This window comes from Eumetopias jubatus, unplaced genomic scaffold, assembly GCF_037043125.1.
Source record: "Eumetopias jubatus isolate StellerSeaLion01/CBP00866 unplaced genomic scaffold, mEumJub1_p1.0 scaffold_2, whole genome shotgun sequence".
Taxonomy (NCBI): Eukaryota; Metazoa; Chordata; class Mammalia; order Carnivora; family Otariidae; genus Eumetopias; species Eumetopias jubatus.
This window is the reverse complement of record NW_028274808.1, coordinates 17,264,910-17,281,560: the sequence shown is the minus strand read 5'-3', so window position 1 is coordinate 17,281,560 and position 16,651 is coordinate 17,264,910. Positions and strand designations below refer to the sequence as shown.

The window sequence follows — 16,651 nt, the reverse complement described above, 5'->3', positions numbered from 1 at the left end:
ATCCTGCTAGGAATCGAAAAGCTTTTGGGAGTACATTACTCTCAAAAGAATGGAAAATCTTTTGGACAAGTAAAAAGTACAGAAGACACTAAATGAGCAAATAATCAAAATGAATGCCAAGTAAATTAATATTATTACACTAAGTCAATGTTAAATAAATTCTACTTACTCTTCTTTTCTGTCAAAAGCAAAATATTCTTCAATCTTTCCATCCACGTCATAAACCTCTTCTTCCTGGGCTGAGCCTGCTGTTAGGCCAGCAACCCCTGGGCCCTCGGGGCCTGGCAAGGGAGGGGCTGAGCACACCTCGGGGAGTATTTGAGAGCCAGAGACACACAATCTACAGGGAGAAGCAGATCCTCCATGAGAGTTTGTAGAACATTAAGACTATAATGCTTGCATGATTCTGGCGAGTCTTTAAATTATCCATAAAGTACAGAATCCCAAACAAAAAAATCATTGCTTAATATATTTGATAAAATCATATCCTTAAAAGCAACATTTTAACACAGGCATCATTAAAATTTTTTTAAATATTTTATTTATTTTGAGAGAGAGAGAGAATGAGAGAGAGCACATGGTGGGGGGGGGGTCAGAGGGAGAAGCAGACTCCCCGCCGAGCAGGAAGCCCGATGCGAGACTTGATCCAGGGACTCCAGGATCATGACCTGAGCCAAAGGCAGTCGCCTAACCAACTGAGCCACCCAGGCGCCCTCATTAAAAATTTTTAAGGGCCTCTTAAAAGCTTAAATTACTTGATGAGTTTGCATCCCCTTTGCTGTAATAAAATGATGTCATGGCACAGTCCCAAATATGTGTGACTGGCATACAGGGATTTATCAAAAGAAAATGGGATAGAACTTTGGGATGCCTGGGTGGCTCAATTGGTTAAGCGTCTGCCTTCGGCTCAGGTCATGATCCCGGGGTCCTGGGATTGAGCCCCGCATCGGGCTCCCTGCTCAGCGGGGAGGCTGCTTCTCCCTCTCCCGCTCCCCCTGCTTGTGTTCCCTTTCTCGCTGTGTCTCTCTCTGACAAATAAATAAATTTCTTAAAAAAAAAAAGAAAATGGGATAGAACTTTATTTCTTCTGCTATTGAGTTGGAGCTTAGGATGCATCAAAAGGGGTCAGTTTTTTTATTTTTCATCTAGCCCACATTTCAGAGTCTTTGAAACAACAGTTCAAAAGTTAACTTCCTTGTTATCTGTATTACACACACTCATCATCATCATCATCATCATCATCATCAATCTAGAATCAGAAGCATCTTGGGAAAAAAAATGCTCTGTACCTGCCATTCACTGAAATTTAAGCTTCCAAACCAGTGGAGCCAAGGCTCATGACTACGATAGACACAAAAAGAGTATAACTAAAATGAAATTAATAATACTCTCAAAAGTTACTTATAGGAACCTACTCTCTGCTGTTGCGGTTGTGTCCACAGGCATCTAAGAAGGGTTTGTGGACTATAGTACTAGGCTCGCTGCCCTGGAAATGTTGGAACCCTTCATCAGTTGGCATGATGAGCTGTCTTCCTAATACTCTGCAAGGTAAAAAAAGAAAAAAAAAGGAACTTACTAATATTTTTGATTGGAAAAAGGAAAAATTCTTTGCAACGCTGAAAGTCAGATAACACAATATTTTGAAAGCACGTGTATGAAGTGATAAGGAATATACTGGTATGTGAGAAGCACAATGGTGTCAAAGAATAAGTGTAGGCTTTGAGGGAGCGGGACAGACTGTTCTCGCTACTGACGAAGAGATCTGAGGCAATGTTCTCAGGCTCTCGAAGCCACTGATTTCATGTTTCTTGTTTGTACACGAGATACAACAATAGTTACCTGGAGGACTGGTGAGTGGTTTAGAGATAATATGTATCAGATTCAGACAGCTAGCATACCGCTGGGCACACAGGAGCTCTCTATAAATGTTCACTAATATTTACATAATGAATAAAACTATACAAATATATATACCCGGCTTATATTCCTTGCAGTCTTTTCTTTTTTTAAACTTATTTTTTTAATTTTAGATTTTATTTATTTATTTGAGAGAGAGAGCGAGAGAGAGAGAGAAAGAGAGCGAGCATGAGCAGGGGGTGCAGCAGAGGGAGAGGGAGAGGCAGACTCCCCGCCGAGCAGGGAGCCCGATGCGGAGCTCGATCCCAGAACCCCGGGATCATGACCTGAGCCGAAGGCGGACACTTAACCGTTGAGCCACTGAGGAGCCCCTCCTTGCAGTCTTTTCTTTTTCCACCCTCCCCTCCTTCATTTTTATCTTAACTATAATAAGACAAGAGGGACAGGAGCGGATCTGAGCTCCTGGCTTTTCCGTAAGTGCCCCATGCCTAAAAAGTAAGCATCCGCAATTAATATTGGGTGGACATATTATACGCGTCAAGACAGAGGGCTTATGGAGGACTGAATAGAAAGATTTAAAGACTACGTAGCCAAGATTTTTTTTAAGTTACCTAGTTGAGGTAACCAGAAAATCCATCTACATTTGTATGAGGGCTCTAATCTATTCTCCCAGATACAATATAGAGGAACTTCTGATAAGGGAGATGGATTTTTCTCCTAAGTGGGTTTGGCTGAATCACTGAAAGAAGAAAAGCTTTCCTTCAGACCCAATCTTTGAAATGAAAAAATAAGTGATCCTGGGGCGCCTGGATCAGTTAAAGTTCCAACTCTTGATTTCAGCTCAGGTCTTAGATCTCAAGGCCATGAGTTCAAGACCCTCACTGGGCTCCTCACTGGGCGTGGAGTCTACTGAAAAAAGATAAATTAAAAAAAATAACACTAAATAAATAATTACATACATACATACATAAAATCCCTGAGGGATTAAAAAAAAATAAGTGATCCTTCCTACATAAGGAATCTTGGTTAGTTAGGAAGATTCATCTATCCAATCATTCATCAAATAATTTCTCTGTTTCTCCCCCAACCCCAACCCTGAGTACTGTCCTCAGCTCTGAAGACGGTGAATGTGAAGGTAAAGGATCACTTCTACCACTCTTGCATTTGTTACGTATGTAATGCCCTTCTGAAAATGAGCTAGATTTGCTTCTCACAAGTTAAGATGCACTTGGGTATCTGGAATGTCCCAATATTCCTCAGACACCATTTCAAAAGCTGTGCTTTCTTACTAAAGACACATGTTCTGGATACATATTTTGACTGGGCAACTGCTTTCAGTCAAAATATACTAATTGTATTAAACAGGCCAGGAGTGGGCCGTTCCAGAATGTATTTCAGAGAGTTACTATGAACAACTTCCCTACCTCAGATGGAGGGATCTTCTTGCCCACTCACTGCATTCAGCCACTAGATTCTGAGTATGAGGGCTTACTTTCCCTTCAAATAACATTTCCTCCACCTCCCAGAATAACTGCTGGACTTTCTCTGCGTTCGCCTTGTCAAACTCCTAAAACAGAAATGCACATTTAGTTATAAGACTAAAAGTTGTAGAAAGACGGCCTTCATGATCATTAACACTTACAAATTTAAAGTGCCCATTATATAGGAAGAAATATGACATGAAACAAGAATGTGGACTTTGCAGTCAGACATACCAGTGGCCCAATTTTTACTCTTCTGAGAAATTACATCCCACTGGGAGACTCAGCTTCTGTAACTGTTAAATAGAGATCATTTCTACCACATGTGTTATGAGACTTATTTGAGATTTTACGGAGATATAAATATAGGTAAAGTTACACATATTGACAGACATTGATATACTCACATGTACGCATACCTATATATCTATATGTATATATAGATATATACATAGATGTACACAGACATAAGTCCCTCATATGGGTGAGCGTGACACACTTAAGCACAGCTGCAAAATACCAGCTAGTTTTTCCTCTGATGATATCACTGAAAAGGAAAATGACTTTTATACAAAGGGCCATTTACCTTCTTTTAATGAAGAGCCCTAGCTTTTAGGGGAGTGTGAACCTAAAATCTAATCCACAACTCAGAGCAATAAAGTGCACATTCGTTTTGATATACCTGATCCAAGATGGTCAAACCGGATTGATTTTCAAAGAATGATAGTCGATATTTTTTTTGTTTTGCATCTTCTCTTAAATTGATAATAAACCAGATTCCCAGACAGCAGGGGAACTGAACGATCTCTTTTAAAATGCAAATCAGGTAAAAACTAAGAATTTTTGCCTCCGGGGAGGCAGCCAGGTGGCCGAGGCGAGTAAAAGAGTTTACTTTCAATTTCCTCTCTTTTTGGCTTTTGTTGCTTTTTGCAAATATGACCTATCAAAAAAGTAAGTTTAAGTTTTTAAATGAAAAGCAATTGTAGGGCCTGAAGTCATTTCAGTTCTATAAATGAAAGTCACAGGACTCTCCGCAGAATTACATAAAAATGTATACTGAAAGAATCTCAGGTTTGGGACGGTATGAAGCGATGGTCCTCAGCCTTCTTCCCACCTGCAGACTCTGGAGTGAGGGTGGGGACCGTTTATCACAGGTGAGCCAGGCCCGCCCTGTTGGAAAAGGCCTGAGTGGTTTGGAGCTGACTCCTTCCAGGGTCCCTCCCACTGCTGCGAGAAGCCCAGCTACTACACAAGCCCCCATCCGAGGAAGTGGACTCATGGGTGCCTTCCAAATGGCGAACTGCTTTCAAGACGGCAAAGGAAACCAGCACACACACCAAAAAAGAGGAGTCAGAGCATCCAAGGTAATGTAGGGGACTTTCTTGCACAGCCACGCGGGCTTCACAAAAGGCTGGGTCCCTGTTCTCAGGGGCACTTGAGGGAATAAAGAGACAGGAGCCTGCGGCTGGCAGAGTGCCCAACAAAATCCTGAGCTGGAGACTCAGGTCCACACAGCTAAGAATCCCACTCCCGCAGAGAACAAAAATAGGGTTCAAGTTAACAGCTTCTGCTAGGGTGAGAGGTGAAAGTAAAAGATCTGATTTAGAATATTGGGGGGAAATTCCCCTAATCACGGTGATTTTGTACAATTTTTACTTCTCCACGTTTTTTCTGGTATTTAAGTTGCTCATTGTCAAAGTCTGTCCTGAATTTCCAGTCTCGGATAGGACACAAGTGATCATATACAACATACGGAGGAGGAGGGGCTGGGAAGTGGGGAAAAAACCAAAAGTATCAACAGCTATGGCTCTGGGTTATGAGATTATGAGTGATTTTTATTTTTCCTTATCTTTTCTATATTTTTAAATTTTTCCAGGATGTGACATGTAAACACGCTCATAGGGATGTATGTGTATGTGTCCAGTAGGTAATGCTTTCAAAAGTGGTAAAAAGATGATTTAAAAGTAAGAAAACAATTCTTCATTATAAATGGTAATCATGGAATTATACAAAAGATGCTGAGACATACGTCATCTCTCCAAGAGTAAATGGAGCTCCTCTCAGTTGATAAGCCAGTGGTAGAACTCTGCGTCCCAGACCGAGACCAAGAGTTGTGGGTGCCTGCAGGCGTGGTGCTGCCACTGGATGTAAATGATGACCCGGGTTCACTGCAGAGACAAACGTAAGCCCATAAAGACCATTTCCTGGGAAGAGATTAAACTGGAAGTGGTTTTACTTCTGGGAGCCGATTTTAAAAACTGTTTTTTTTTTTTTAAGATTTTATTTATTTGACAGAGAGAGACAGCGAGAACAGGAACACAAGCAGGGGGAGTGGGAGAGGGAGAAGCAGGCTTCCCGCAGAGCAGGGAGCCCGATGTGGGACTCGATCCCAGGACCCTAGGATCATGACCTGAGCTGAAGGCAGATGCTTAACGACTGAGCCACCCAGGCGGCCTTAAAACTGATTTTAAAACATTTATGCAGTGTAACATTTCATTACACTAAAAAGGAAACTGCTTTTTTTTTTTTTTTTTACTCTTAGAAATGCAATCACTGATTTTGCTTCCTATATTCATTATGGGCATGTTTTGATTTTGCAATCAGAAGCATTGCAGTGCGTTCATTCTTACCAGGTATATTTATCAATAGCTTTCTGCACATTGCTTGTAAAATGTGTAGGTAAAGGATCTTTGCTTTTCACAGCCAAACTTTGCTTCCCAGATCCTTCTGACAGTCCTCTTCTGAAAAATAAAGTAAAATATGAAAAGTATCTCTAATGTAATAATTTGATTCGTGAAAACTTTTAAAATGTCCTCCGCATAAAGTTGCTCCTCTCCTCTCGCCATGCCCCCCGAAACACACATGTGCGCATGCACACATGCACACACACACACAGCCCCCACATATCCTCAAGAAACTGAGGCATGGGACCTTACCATTCTTATTTTTCTTAGAACAAGTTTGCCATGAATCTACATGCCTCTTTATGTAAAACAGAAAAAAAACAACAGCAACTTTTCTGTGACTTGGCCAGACTCATAAAAGTTGCCCAAAACTCTGGGCAGACACAGCCTCACTCCGAGGCAAATGCAACATAAGCTGGATTTCAGGTCCCACTTGTCCTTTGACCAGTGTCCAGTGCCCTTGTGATTAATTCTGAAATATATTAAATTCTCTTTAATCACTAAACACATGAATGAATCAAAAAAAATGACTGAAACACACAAACAATAACTCATTTTAATTTGGCATCGTTGTTTGGTTTGTAGCCTGATGTGTAGTTTTAAAATATTAAAATTAATGGAAAACTAACACAGAAGAAACCTCTAAACTTTAAATAAGGTACTGAGCCTGATTGGTGTATGAAAGTTAGTGTTAATCATTAAAATGCCCTTTCAATGAACCTCTTAAAACATTTACTTCCGTCTTAGTCAAAGTAGCTTCCTAACGTTTAATAGTAAACACCTTGTATTCTTTTGCAGAAATAATATTTTCCCATACAAATTACTCATATTTTATATTAACTGAAGATGTGACAGTGATTTGGAAAAAGAAGTCAACTTTCAATATTTCTAACAAGGATACCACAGTAACATTCATTAAAAAAAGTTTGCTGTCATCAATTAAAATGGTGCCTAATTTACAACATTTGTATTTCTGACTGTAAATGGAGTTTTTTAAAAAGATTTTATGTATTTATTTGAGAGAGAGAATGAGAAAGCATGAGAGGGGAGAGGGTCAGAGGGAGAAGGAGACTCCCTGCTGAGTGGGAGCCCGATGCGGGACTCGATCCCGGGACTCCAGAATCATGACCTGAGCCGAAGGCAGTTGCTTAAGCAACTGAGCCACCCAGGAGCCCTGAATGTAAATGGAGTTTTAAAAAATATTAATACAGGGAATAAATTCTGCCCTTAGTTATGTACCTATAGTACTCTACAACAAATGGAATTTGAAAAACAAGTTCATTACTACAGAGGTTAGCAAGAACCTCTGCCTTCCATACGTATGTCTTATATGAGAGAAGAACAGAATTGTAAAAATTTTTTCCTTCCTTATTGCTTATATGTCTAAAGTACAATCAAGCAGTTCTGAGAATAAAGGTGCTAAGAGAAAAGAATACAGGACAAGCTTTTATGCTAATAAACTGCTTTACCTTTTGCCTTGTTCAGTTGCTTCAAAACCATCAATTATTTATCATTTCCATGTGACTCAATAACTCTTTAAATAAACATAAAAATACTTATGATGAAAAAAGAGACATTCAACTAAAAATTACATCAAAAAGAGCTGCTTTGAGCTTTAAGAAATAAATGCTAGCGTGTGAGTTAATCTGCTTCTTGCTGAGAGATAATTTTAAACCTCAGGGTGGTGAATTAAAATAAAATATGTTCCTTCATAATAATCTGCATAAGAGGGGCACCTGGGTGGCTCAGTCGGTTAAACCTTTGGCTCAGGTCATGATCCCGGGGTCCTGGGATCGAATTCAGCATCGAGCTCTCTGCTCAGAGGGGAGCCCGCTTCTCCCTCTCCCTCTGCCTACTGCTCTGCCTACTTGTGTGCGCGTGCACTCTCTCTCTCTCTCTGTCAAATAAATAAACAAAATCTTTAAAAAAATAATCTGTATAAGAATAACAAAGGTAGATTAGAATCCTGCTCTGCCCCTGATAGGCTGTGCACTCTAAGCAAGTTGCTTCTCCTCTCCTGGAACCAATACACACATCTATAAAACAGTGACAATACCGTAAACGTTTTCCTACACTTGTTGTGAGACCTAACTTAAAGTATGTAAAGTGTTTTCATAATCAGTGCTGAGTCAATCAGGCTGCTCTTGTTGACTGCTATCATCATCATCACGAGCCACTCAATAAAAACACTGAGCTGTTTCTTTGTACCTCCTGCAGCATTTCGTACTATATAGATCTCTTTCCGGCCCTCAGCTTTTTATTGGGATGATTTTGACACTTTATTTATTTTTTTTATCAGCAGCACCTAAAAGAATGCCTGTCACATAGAGATGCTCCACGTTCACTGAAAGAATCAATAGGTAAAGATTAAATTAGTGAGCCAAACAAAGACCATGTGTTTACTCTGTAAATTCATGCTTACTACAAAAGATTACATTGTGACCAGACACAAACATACTCTTCTAGTTCAAGACATGTCTGGAGATTTGTTTATCCTTTATAAAGACAGAAAACTCACAGCTCTTGGAATAACTCACATCTATCTCCAAAAGTGACTTTTACAACTGAATGGTTGGATGAAATCGGTTCTTGCTTTCGGCTCCTCCTCTGCCTTTTGTGAGACTGGAAAACAAAATTCACTAAGCAGACACATGCCTGTTTGTTTTGTTTCCAATGAACAATCATCTCTTCCTCCAGAAAATTCATCTTTTTGGGGGGGGTGGGTGGGAGAGGAGGGAGTCTTTCCAACCTAAGAAAATGATTTATAGAATGAAAGAACTACTTCCTCTCTTCATACAACACCATAGCCTTTCCCAGATGGCATTACTACTCACTTCAAAGTGGAGCTGATGACAGATCTTCAAGATGCAGGGGTGGGAGGGGGGGTGCAGGGGGAGGAATTACTGTAAAATGGATGCCCTCAACCACCATCTACTTCCATACTATTTCTCTAACTTTTTTCTCCCCTGCTCTTCCTGTCTCATCTACTTCAAAAGTCTATTTCTGTGGAACTTCTTGAACTTGAGAGTTCATTTGACCACAGAGTTCAGAGGAATTCTGAAGAGGAACTTGAGCCTATTAATTCAATGACTACCCAAGGTCACCAAGAAGATAGGGATGGAGCTGCTCTCTGGACCCAGGCCACCTGCATGTCTCTCCAGGGACCCCAAATTACTGACATTGTTAACCAAAAACAGAAGCTATACAATTTGCCTTTTGTTTTTTCTTTTTATGTTTTGCTTTGAATCTTTGATTTCTCTCCCCTAACCATTGTACTGTGACTTCATGCATAACACTGAACATTTTTAATTCCCTGTGAACTATCAATTCCTACATAAATGATGCAGTCTAAAAAAGTGTACAGGGTTTACAGGATGTGTCCTAGAAATATCTTAAAACTTGAAAGTGGTGGAATGTCTATTAAGCTTTTTTTACATTATACATAGACATTTAAGTTTTACACTAGTTCTTGTCTATATTGCTTAAATTTTAGAGATGTTAAAAAACCGCTAATGGGTACATTTAAGGCTGTTCATTTGGAAACGGGACCTGGGTTTTAGGGCAGACTGAAGTGCACCCACTGAACTATATGGCCCTAATTTGTCAGTTCGTCAAAGTGAAGGCTGAGTCCCAATCTCTAGGAGTCACTCATTTCCAGTGTCAAGGTAATGACTGTAGGATCTATTTTTACTTTTTAAAACTTGCCTCTTGATTGCCCACAAACCTCTGCTACTTTGCCTTGTAGACAGTATTAAACAGTGATCGAAGCTTCCAAAATTTTTTATTTCTGCTTAAAAGGATTGCCTGAAATGAAGACTTGTATGCTGCATGGGCTGAAATGCAGAATGGTTTTCTGGGTGGACTGGCTCTCACGAAGCCCCTCCTCCCATAAAAAACACTCAGCGCCGCCCTGACCTAATACAAGCACATCCTAGAAGCAACTGCTGCTCTCGGGACTGATGGAGAATCTGTCATCTCAGACGCGACGGACGCTTCTCAGTGCAAGTGAGCAACTTCGCTTGGGGAAGCGGGATGATGTCAGCACGAGAGATTTCATGAATGGATGCGGGGAAACAGACCAGATGAATTCCAGCTTTTCAGCCAGGGGGGAAAAAAATCACACACATGGCACAAAAATATGACACGACAGAAAGTTCATCCTACCTCCCTTGCCAGATCAAGACTTACCCAATCACAATCAGCCCCAGGCCTGGGCTCGCGTCCCCGGGTCTGGGCCCCGCGCCCCGAGGCCTAGGCGCCTCCGGGCGCTGACACCCCGCGCGGGCCCCCTGCAGGCGGCGGGCGGCCGTGCGCCCCCGCGCCCCCGGGGCCTCGGCTCCCCGCCCGCCCAGCCCTGCGCCCCCAGCCCGCTAGCCCTGCACCGGCAGCCGAGTCGCGCCCGGGAAGCTCGAGCCTTGAGCGGCGCGGCCAGGGACGCTCCGGGCCGGGTCTGCGCAGCCCATAGGCGCGGCTGCTCGCGGGTCGCCCCTACTGCCTTCCCCTACAGGTCCCACGGCCCCGCACCGGCCAGATTCCGGCGCGGCGGGGCGACGCCTCCCGTTCCCTCCGCGCACGCCCTTCCCTCCTCCTCCCCGGCCGCAGCGCCCTTCGCGGAGGTCGGCCTGGGCCAGGCTGCAGGTCTCCAACGCTCCCCGCCCCACCCGCCGCCTCCCTGCCCCGCGTCCGCCTCCCGCGTTCCCAGGAACCTAACCTTGAAAAAGTCCTGCTGCCAGAGGCCGGATTTCATAATCCAGTGCGCACCTTCTGGCCTCTCGCTCCTCCCCAGGGCCTGCCTGGGCGGGAGGGTCTGTCCGACAGGTGTTTGCTATCCTTAATTCTTTTTTTTTTTTTTTTAAAGATTTTATTTATTTATTTGACAGAGAGATAGAGAACACAAGTAGGCAGAGTGGCAGGCAGAGGGAGAGGGAGAAGCAGGCTCTCCGCTGAGCAGGGAGCCAGACGTGGGGCTCGATCCCAAAACCCCAGGATCGTGACCTGAGCCCAAGGCCGCCGCTTAACCGACGGAGCCACCCAGGCGCCTCTGTCCTTAATTCTTTTAAGTAAACCTTTAACTAACAGGAGAAAGACCGAGAACTACAGAAAGATTTCACCCGTCCACCTCCTCCCATCAAAGGATTCCTAGTTGGGCAGGGGTGCGGTGGGGAGAGTAGGCGGAAGGGAAGTTAAAAAAAATTGAAGTCTCAGACCTAGTAAATCCAAGATGCTAATCTGATTAACAGATTCTCTAGGTATAATTATGCGCCAAAGATTTGTCTCTCTCCATCTTCAAATAGATGCTTTATCTCATCCAAGCCAGTAACTTTTCTACAAAGCAGCGAGCGTACCTGTGTCTACGTTTATTAATATGGGCTTGTCTCAATCTTGGAGTCATACAATTCATTATGCCAGGACCAGTCACTGGACCCTATGTTGTGAGACAGCAAAATGACCAAGCCACCATATTCATAAACTGAAAGAAATAGGAATGATTTAGCTTAAGATACATAAGCAAGGTGTCAAAGTGTGGGCACTACATATGGCATGCCTCTCCCCACCAACAGATTTTTCATAATTACAATTAATGAAATGGATGCTGGTACTTTGCAGCCTGGGCTGTGTATCCAGTCTCCTTTGATCTGAGGCCTTCTGAGTCTGAACAGGTACAAAGAAGCTCACCGATTCCTCCTGCTCAGCTTCCTGAATTTACATTGGTACAGCATGCCTCTCCCATTTATTAGTGAAAAATCTGATTTATTTTTAATCTGACTTTTAAGGAACAACCCTAAGAGGACAATAAGAAACCACTACCAACAACGAAACAATCCATTTCTGGAAATACTGGAATCCTCACCACATTTACCACCACAAATAATCAGTTTTGAAGTGGTAGATGGTTATAAATCCTAAAATTAATAAGATTTTAAATCGTGATCCACTGCATCAAAAACTAATAATGTAATGTACAGTGGTTAACATAATAAAAAAAATCGTGATCCATACATATGTGAATATATGTGGGGAGCGAGTGTGCATGTGTGTGTCTATCAGGAAAACTGATGGTGTCTGAAGTAAACACATACCCACTAATACTATTGATATGTTAAGGGAGACTTGACAGAGAAACAAAGGAAAGAAGAATATTATGATCCAAATACATGCTGGCTGCTTTATATATATGTTGTTTTGTTTAATTTTTTTTAACACCCATGCTAGATAGATACTATCATCCAATTTTACTGATGAAAATACTGAAGGCAGAGACCTTAAGTAAAAATCTTCCAGGTCACTCAACTAGGATGTGACGTGTGTGTGTGTGTGTGTGTGTGTTGTGTGTGTGTGTGTGTGTGTCCCAGGTATCTACTATTGCACAATAAACTACCCCAAATTTAGTGGATTAAAACAAGTCATTTTGTTCTGCTCACAAGCCACAGCAGTCAGGAAGTCTGGCAAGACTTGGCTGGGTGATTTGTCTGTTCCACGTGGCATGTGGCTCCGTGGCATTGCTCAACTGGCCTCTGGGCTGGGCTGGAGATTTCAAGAAGGCTTCACCCACATCGTTTCTAGCACTTTGGGGTGGAGGGATGGCTGGAAGGCTGGGCACAGCTGGGCCCTTCTCTCAGGTAGTCTCGGGACCTCCCTGGGTAATCTCTCCAGCAGGGCAGTCAGAGTTCCCACATGGCAACTCAGGGCTCTAAGAAACCAAGGGAGGTGCTGTTCACTCTATTAAAGGCGGGCTCCGAACGGGTGTAGCGTCACTTACATTGTACTCCATTATCAAAGCACTCACAGGTTCAAAGCGTTGGAAAATAGAACCCATCTCTCAGTGGGAAGCGTGTCAAAGCACATTTTTACTCTACCATACCTACTTTCTCTCCAGACATTATTTACACTCCCTCTCCCCCAGGTACAATACACTCAAGCCACTCAAAATTCCCTAAAATTTGATCATTTCAATCATGTCCAAGCGAGGATGAGGAGGCTCCTCCTTGGGGGCGTTTCCTCTGGATCTGAAGACCTGTGAACTAAAGAGACAAGCCAGAGGCCTCCCGCATGCCCACAAACAATGGAGAGACAGAGACTGAGGAACCAGAGCCAGCACTGGTGTCCCAAAGGAAGGGCAGTGGGAGACACAGCGGTCACTGGTCCACGGCTATTGGAATCCAAGCAGGCTCCTGTTTCCAGTTTCTTCATTAGGACCCACTTCTGCTCCCTGGCTTCCTCCGAGCTCTTCGCTATCCTCATGAGGAAGAAATGGCCCAGGTTTGCAACCAAGTAGGCCCTCAGCCTGCTTCCTCACAGAGTCGCTTCTAGTCCAAGCTGGTCACCCCTCCTCTAATACAATTCCCTCACATAACTTGTGTGCTTTCCTTTGAATTTCTTCAGAGCTCACTCCATTAGCTGTAAGCCACTCTGACTTTTCTTTCGGGGACAGGTCATTGGGGCACCTTGGAGGCTGCCATGGGACAAGGCTCTTAAACCCCTAAATCTCCCTGAGATTTTTAGTTGACCAAACCTTTGGTTTCACCTTTACCGCTGCCCCAGATCTCATCTGGGAGGTCATTTCTTAATTGTACTCAGAGAGCCTGTGAGGTTGAAACAGCTTACTTTCTAAACCCAACATGTGCTGGCGCTTATATTTCCTATGAAATCTGCTCAAAAATTGGACAGCTCCTTATTTAGTGCCTATCTCTCCTCTCTCAAATTTCAAAACCCAAAGCAACATTGATTTAGAGACAAAAGGCATAGGATATTCCCACTGGATTGGTCTAGAGCACTATGTGTGTCCCAGTAGAAATACAATGTGAGCCACACACATATTTTTAAATTTTCTTGTATCCACATTCATCAACTTAAAATAAACAGTTGAAGTTAGTTTTAATAATATTTTTATTTAGTCCAATAGATCTAAAATATTATCATTTCAACATGTAATCAATATAAAATTATTGGGATATTTTAAATACTTTTGGGGGGCGATACTGTCTTTGAAATCCAGTGTGTATTTTATACTTACAGCAACACCTCAATTAGGACTAGCCACATTTCAAGTGCTCATTCACTACATGTGGCGAGTGGCTTCTCTACTGGACAGTAGCCCAAGAGAATAAAATCCCTTGACTTTTATTTTTAATTTGGCTTAAACATTTTAAGACTCCATCATTCTTAGCCAAGCCTGAAATTGTGAAATATTTATATAGCCAAGATATATATATACATATGTATATGTGTATATATACATACACATACATATATATGAGAATACATATGTCTTCTCTTCTAAATGCACATATATTCCATGTAGTTGTCATAAACATCATCAATACACAGTTAGAGGCTTAACTGCATTATCAGAACTGAAAGCTACTGATCCTGTCAGTTTATCCTTAAAGACACATTGAAATTTGTATAGGCAGAAGAAAATTCATTTAAAAAAAAGAATTAAAAATATTCTACATTTGAATATGGTTTATAAAAGAAAAACATTTTTCTCAATGTTATTTGTACTTAGTGCATACAATTTTCATCCTTTATCGATTACTTAAACCATAGTTGAGAACTGAAAGTAAATAGCTATTGCCACATTCTTGTTTGAGTGTTTTACATTCTAATGGGGGCTGGGGGCTTGGGATTAATAATCACAGTAATTAAATAGGAGGCCTCAATCCCTAAAATAAGGATACCAGAATCTGCCTCAGCCTATTTTGGAGAATTCATTAGGATGAAATGAAATTGTACATGTGATCACCCTCTGAAAATCTATTAGTAATTTAAAGATATATCAATAGTTACAAGTAACATTTAAATTGTCTAAAAATTGACCTGATTTGAGGGAGTTCTGAGCTGGTAATAATTCTCTAAGCATAAGTTGTCAAAAACAAGTCTAATATTATCCTCTTTCTTGTAGAGTTGTATGAATTAGGATGATTTTTGGAAAGTGCATGTAGATGCATAAAACATTGAGACTTAAATTATTCCCCCTTTTAGCTCTCCAGACATTGAGTTACTTCCAGTGAGAGTTTAAAAAGAAAACTGAATGGAGAGTTCACTTGTGTTCATTTTATTCTTATGCAGTTGCAATATACAAATGTTGCATATAGACTTTTATATTTATCCAGTACAGGCAGCCTTGCCTTTGCACAGGTATCATGTAAATGGAAACTGTGCGTATCAAAACGGTGTCCTTGCTTTGCAAATATACACATATAGACACACATGTTATTTTCTTTCTCCACCACAGAGCTGTCCCCAGTATCAATGAGCCCACCCAGCACCTAGATCTTGGTTTCTAGTACCATTCTCCAATAGGAGGAACTAGGGTTCCTTGGAGAAAGATGATTCCAGGGCTGGGGCAGGGAAAATATAAAAACGTACCTGGAGCATTCATAGTGCCAGAAAATAAGGAAGTACTCAAAACCCTACAAAACAGTGGGGGCACGTCAGAGGGACTCGGGAGCCAACCCGAAAGAGCCCTGAACGGCTAAAGCTAAAACAATTTGAGTAACAAAATAAATAATGTGGTATTGAATTACAGTCCAAAGAGCAAAATAAATATCTATGAGTGCATACTGATATAAATGAATGAATGAACCAAATAAATAAATGGAGGGAAAGAAGTGAATCTCCTACAGAAGAATTATAAATGAATCATGTAATTGCTCCTTCTTTCAGGAGATGGAGCTTAACACCTCCTACCCTCAACCTTGACTATGGGCTTGATTCCAAAGAGTAGAGTACAAAAAGGGGGCAAGACAGCTTTACAGCAGAAACACCTGACAAGCACTCCCTCAGCCAGGGGATCAAGCTCAGCATCATTAGTGATGAGTTACGATGATAGCATGTCCTTGAGAAGGTAGTAAGATAATGTCACTTCATCTCTGTGGTCTTCCTCCCAGAAACCCATAATCGCAGCCTAATCATGATAAAAATGTAAGACAAATTCTAACTGAGAAACATTCTACAAAATGCTCTTCAAATTCTCAAGGTCATCAAAACAAGAAAAGTCTGAGAAACTGTCTCAAACCAGAGAATACTAAGGAGACAGATGATTAAATGTAATATGGTATCCTGGATAGGATCTTGGAACAGAAGAAGGACATTGGGGAAAAACTGGTTGTAATGGCTATCTTTAAACCAGTGGACTTTGAAAGCAGATTATGCTCCATAATGTGGGTGGGCCTCGTCTAATCAGTTGAAGCCCTTAAGAGAACAAAGACTGGCTTTTCTTAAGCAAGAAGGAATTCTGCAAACAGACTGCCTTTGGACTCAAACTGTAATTCTTCCCTGGGTCTCCAACCTGCCAACCTATCCTGCAGATTTTAGACTTAGTAAGCCTCCACCATCATGTGAGCCAATTCCTTAAAATAAATCTCTCTCTCTCAAAATACATCTTTTTATGTAAATCTATAAATATAGATGCAGGCGTAGACATAAAGATGCATCCTATTCTGTTTCTCTGGAGAATCTTAGCTAAATACACTGGTGAAATTGGAATGAAATATGAATTTTAGTTAATAATAATACATCAATGTTGGTTCATTATTTGTAATAAATGTACCATTATAGTGTAAGATATTGATAACAGGGAGCAACTTTTCTGTACATTTAAAACTGTTCTGAAATAAAGTCTAG

At 41.5% G+C, this 16,651-nt stretch overlaps 1 protein-coding gene across 2 annotated transcripts in view; it reads right to left on the bottom strand.

Moving 5' to 3' along the window:
• The window catches only part of FAM149A (family with sequence similarity 149 member A), a 68,941-nt gene that overhangs the window by 23,082 nt on the left and 29,208 nt on the right, over positions 1-16,651 (bottom strand). For both annotated transcript variants that reach the window (XM_028099840.2, XM_088020922.1), the window contains exons 2-6: positions 5,969-6,079; positions 5,368-5,506; positions 3,282-3,424; positions 1,416-1,541; positions 170-340 (exon numbers count right to left, since the gene is read on the bottom strand). In XM_028099840.2, coding sequence (XP_027955641.2) covers positions 170-340; positions 1,416-1,541; positions 3,282-3,424; positions 5,368-5,506; positions 5,969-6,079 — 690 coding nt within the window. The remainder of the gene's footprint in view (positions 1-169; positions 341-1,415; positions 1,542-3,281; positions 3,425-5,367; positions 5,507-5,968; positions 6,080-16,651) is intronic.